Source organism: Gossypium hirsutum, chromosome D04 (assembly GCF_007990345.1).
Source record: "Gossypium hirsutum isolate 1008001.06 chromosome D04, Gossypium_hirsutum_v2.1, whole genome shotgun sequence".
NCBI lineage: Eukaryota > Viridiplantae > Streptophyta > Magnoliopsida > Malvales > Malvaceae > Gossypium > Gossypium hirsutum.
The window spans coordinates 8,233,154-8,238,421 of record NC_053440.1 but is presented as its reverse complement, the minus strand read 5'-3'; the positions used below and the strand labels follow the sequence as shown (position 1 = coordinate 8,238,421).

The following is a 5,268-nucleotide window of genomic DNA, read 5'->3' as shown; positions in this document are numbered from 1 at the left end:
GTAAAGGGATGTTATAAGCTAAGTTTATTAGTGATATATATACAAATTAAATATTATGTTCTAATAAGGAAGGTGTTCATGGTATAAATATATACACTAGGGTTAGGGTTTTGCCACAACATTAGCAGACTATAGCTCTGCCTCTTTTTGTTTATATGTTAGTACTCGTAATTTTCTCTTTATCTTTTTTTTGATTTAATTCCACTTTCTTGGTCCCTTGGTAATTGATCACATTTGATAATTGTGGTTTCAGTTCTTCTCAGGGGATATAGCGACGCCAAAACGATGAAGCGAGTAGTACTGAAAAGGGTGGATCCACCAAGGCCCGTTACGACTGTCAGATATGTGGAGTGCCAAAAGAATCATGCGGCGGCTGCCGGAGGCCATATTGTCGATGGGTGCAGGGAGTTCATCCCCAGTGGAGCTGAAGGAACCGGTGCAGCCTTTACTTGTGCTGCTTGTGGTTGCCATAGGAATTTCCATAGAAGGGTTGAAAGTTAAGCTTGTTGGCCACTGTTCTTCGCCTCCATCTTCTAATGGAGCATAAAAATAATATATTTATATTTCAAACCTCTTTCGTTACCTATATTTTGTGTTATATATGTTTCTTGAAGGAAGGGTTTTTTTTTTTCTTTTTTGATCTTAGCTTCTTTATCTATCTCATAAAGAGGTCAAAATTTAAAGAAATTGTGCTATGTTCTTGATGAAGGGGGGATTTTTCTTTTGAGTTGCTACATTAGAATTTGATTGATGGGTGACCTAGCTTTGGGGAATTTCATGATATATTGAACTATATATGAAATCATGATAATATGGTTTCTGGTATAACAGATGAAGTAGCCTAAACTCTAGGTGCAAATCATGATACTTCAAGTGTTACTAAAGCTTTACTTGATAGCTCTGAAGAACAATCAGCTAATTAAGTATGAGCTGATGATTTTCGCTAACTGGACTAGGAGAATATATTTCTATCAACTTTAGAGCATCTTCTTTTCTTTTCTTTTTTAATTTTTAGTTTGTCTCTGCATACGAAATTTGCTATAATTGCGAGGTTACATGCTGCGTAATTTGGTTTGATGCATATGGTAATCTTGAAGCAAGGGGAATATTGTTGTTCCACTTAAGCATGGCTTCGTACTAATTTGATTATGTTATTATTGTTAGTGCGAAATATCATATAATTTAATCTGTTTGAGATAGTCTAAAAAATGTATTAAAAATAAATAAAGGTATTAAAATAGGTAAAATGTAGATTGTACAATCTCTTCTTTATATCAACATCGTACTATCTCTTTAACATGAGTTATGAATGAAACTATTGCTTAATTTGTTTGTTTATGAGCAGTAAATTTCCTTTCAAACTTGTGCATTTGTAAGTATTTGCACTTAATTGAACTATGAAAATAATTGAGCTCAATTTTATTTCGAAAAGAATGAGTGGAACATTAGGGTTAAAGTAAGTTTTCGATATTTTTCAACCCTAATCAGACATCATGTAGATGATAATTATTGATGGTGAGTGGCAGTAAAAGTATTTTAATTTCGCCAAACCATGAGCAACATTATCTTGTGGTTGTGAGGGCAAAAATCCATGGAATAATTCCTAAATGTGGAAGTCTAATCTGTATGGTAATTAAGAATACTTTGTATTTAAGTTCAAAGGCCCACATATCTAATCACTAGTGGAATATTTCTTAATATGGTCTAATGTGCTGGTTGTTAGTGATGGGAAATTTTCTTAGTGATATGTACTTCAAAGGCAATTATAAAAAAGCTTAAACCATTCATTTGTGTTTTCTTGTAAATATACCACCACAACATGAGAGAAAATAAAAAAGGTCTCACTAAAATAATGATGCTTTGGAAGGATTAGGGAAGTCTCACTTTGAGTTACTCAAAGTTCAAATTTTATTATTTGTATTTATATATTTGTGTATTATGTTGTATTTTTTTTATTAATGAGATCAAAGCCATGTGAGAAAAAAGCTCTCAACATTATTAATCTAAAAGCTATACACACACCCCCAAATAAAAACAGTTGAGAACAACAATGCTAATCACCACAGATATCATCAAAACGTACTACAGAGTACAATAACAATGAAGAAGAATTACTCTCCCCTCCATGCCTCGCGACAATAAACCAAACTCTATTCAACATTCAACACCAGACAAAAATAGAGAGAAAATATCTAGTTCATCGCCATAGCAAACAAAAAGTCTTGCCCAAAATCAAGATCCTGTTAGAAATCAAACCCACTCCAAGCATAATCTAGAAGCATGAGACGTGGAACAATTTTGTGCCATGCAAAGTGCTGAAATTTTAGCCATACAAAGTGCTCCATTATTGAGATGTTTTGTGGCTGGAAATTAAGTGGATTAACAGCCACATTTGTTGTCACTTTATCAGCCTATAAATAGAGGCTTGAACTTGTGTTGTAATGAAGAAAAGAAAAATGAGAAGAAAAAGAAATAAGAGAAGCAACGTGAGTGAGAGTGAGAAGGTTAGCAAACCTTGAGTGAGTTAAAATCTAGCAGCAGCTAGACTATCTAGTCATTGAGAAAATATTTGTAATCTTCGTATTGTAATATATTGAGTGTGTAATAAAAAGTAAATTTTCGGCCCATCACGTTTCCAACAAGTGGTATCAGAGCTACGGTTCGGAGCTTGGTTCGGAGTTCGGTTCGTGTCCGGTTCGTGTCCAGTTCGGAGTACCTTTGGTGTTCATCTAACAAGTCGATATGGGCGACGTAATTCAGCTACAAGTTCCACAATTGACGAAGACAAATTATGGAAATTGGAGCATTCGAATGAAGGCTTTGCTCGGTTCGCAAGATTGTTGGGAGATCGTTGAAAAAGGATACATCGAGCCCGGAGATGCCGCTACAGAAGCAGCTTTATCAAATGACGCTAAGAAGGCGTTACGAGAAGCACGAAAGAAGGATCAAAAGGCCTTGAATAGTAGCTTTCAAGGTATGGATGAATCAACCTTCGAGAAAATATCAGATGTGAAGAACGCGAAGAATGCATGGGAGATTTTGCAAAAATCATTTCAAGGTGTAGAAAAAGCTAAAAAGGTACGCCTTCAGTCACTTAGAGCTGAATTTGAAATGTTAAAAATGAAGAGCTCCGAGAATATCGATGACTATGCCAATCGTGTAAAATCGGTGGTAAATGAAATGAAACGAAATGGAGAAACTCTTGACGAGGTAAGAGTGATGGAGAAAATTCTACGGTCACTCACACGCAAATTCGAGTACGTAGTCGTTGCCATCGAAGAATCAAAAGATTTGTCAAAGATGTCGCTCGAAGAACTTGTGGGTTCTCTGCAAGCCCATGAGCAAAAGATGAAGCTAAATGAAGATAGTGAAAATCTTGATCAAGCCTTGCATAGCAAGTTGTCCGTCGACGACGGAGAAACAAGTAATAACTTTAGCCAAGGAAGAGGAAACCGCAGAGGATATCGTGGAGGCTACCGTGGTGGAAACAAAGGAGGAAGAGGATCACGAGGACGTGGAAATCAATCATATGGGAGATATCAAGAAAATAAAGATTATCAAACATCCAACCGTGGACGTGGATCTAGAGGTCGTGGCCGAGGCAGATTTCAAGAAAATAAATCTCAGGTACAATGCTACAACTGTAACAAGTATGGACATTTCAGTTACGAGTGCAGATCAACACACAAAGTGGATGAAAGAAACCATGTAGCAGTCGCAGCAGAAGGCAACGAAAAAGTGGAATCAAGTGTCTTTCTCACTTACGGAGAAAATGAAGATCGCAAGAGAAGTGTGTGGTATCTCGACAACGGTGCAAGCAACCACATGTGTGGAAGAAAGGAGCTGTTCACAGAATTAGATGAAACAGTTCATGGACAAATAACTTTTGGAGACAACTCACATGCAGAAATCAAAGGAAAGGGCAAGGTTGTTATAACACAAAGGAATGGAGAGAAGAAGTACATCTCAGACGTTTACTACGTACCAGCTTTGAAGAGCAACCTGATCAGTCTTGGTCAACTCCTAGAAAAAGGATATGAAGTTCATATGAAAGACCGCTCACTCGCCATCAGGAACAAAAGTGGAGAATTAGTTGTTCGAGTTGATATGACGCGAAATCGTCTTTTCACCCTCAACATCGAGTCTGGAGAAGTAAAATGCATGAAGACGGATCTGAAGAATGAATCATGGTTGTGGCACTTAAGGTACGGACATCTCAGATTTTCTGGCTTGAAGCTGTTGTCGAAGACAAATATGGTGAATGGATTACCAAGTATTAATCATCCAGATCAACTGTGTGAAGCCTGTGTCAAAGGAAAGCAGCATAGGCAGAAATTTGAAGTAGGAAAATCTCGAAGAGCTAGAAGACCATTGGAAATTGTACACACCGACATATCTGGTCCGTACGACATTGAATCACTCGGTGGAAACAGGTACTACCTAACTTTTATTGATGATTATAGCAGAAAATGTTGGGTTTATTTTCTCAAAGCAAAATCGGAAGCCCTAGAAAAATTCAAGGAGTTCAAAGCAATGGTGGAAAAACAGAGTGGTCGATATTTGAAGATACTCAGATCCGATAGAGGAGGCGAGTATACTGCAAAGCTTTATGAAAGTTTCTGCAAGGATCATGGAATCATTCATCAGTTAACAGCCAGACGCACTCCACAACAAAACGGAGTTGCAGAAAGGAAGAATCGGACAATTCTGGATATGGCAAGAAGCATGATAAAAGGTAAACACCTTCCGAAAACTTTCTGGGCTGAAGCCGTTGAATGCGCAGTTTATCTGTTGAATCAATGTCCAACAAAAAGTGTAAGACACAAGACACCAAAAGAAGCATGGAGCGATCACAAGCCAAGAGTTGGACACCTCAAAATTTTTGGATGCATTGCATATGCACACGTTCCTGAGCAACAGAGGAAAAAGCTTGACGATAGAGGAGAGAAGTGTATCTTTATAGGCTATGACAAAAGAAGTAAGGCCTACAGACTTTATAATCCTCTTACTAAGAAATTGATTATCTCAAGAGATGTCGAGTTCGATGAAGCGGATTACTGGAGATGGAGTGAAGAAGAAAAGAAAGTGGAAGGATTATTTTTCAACGAAGACAACAATGATGTCATCAACCAAGAAGAACAAGGCGATGATCAAAGTCCTGGTACAACAGCCCCTTCGTCACCAACCAGCAGCAGCGGAAGCAGCAGCTCAGATGAAGCACCCACAAGAACACGGAGTCTCAACGACATCTACAATTCTACGGAACCT

General features: G+C 37.7%; 1 protein-coding gene across 2 annotated transcripts; it reads left to right on the top strand.

The window, feature by feature from the left end:
- Positions 1-586, top strand: LOC121216299 (mini zinc finger protein 2). Of its 2 annotated transcripts, none has more exons than XM_041091884.1 (2): positions 1-157; positions 264-586. In XM_041091884.1, coding segments are annotated over exons 1-2 (240 nt in total). In that variant the 5' UTR covers positions 1-155; the 3' UTR covers positions 502-586. The 2 variants fall into 2 exon arrangements, with proteins under 2 accessions (XP_040947818.1, XP_040947819.1); XM_041091885.1 differs by having other exon boundaries at positions 6-157; positions 254-586.
- Positions 587-5,268: the final 4,682 nt, after the last annotated feature.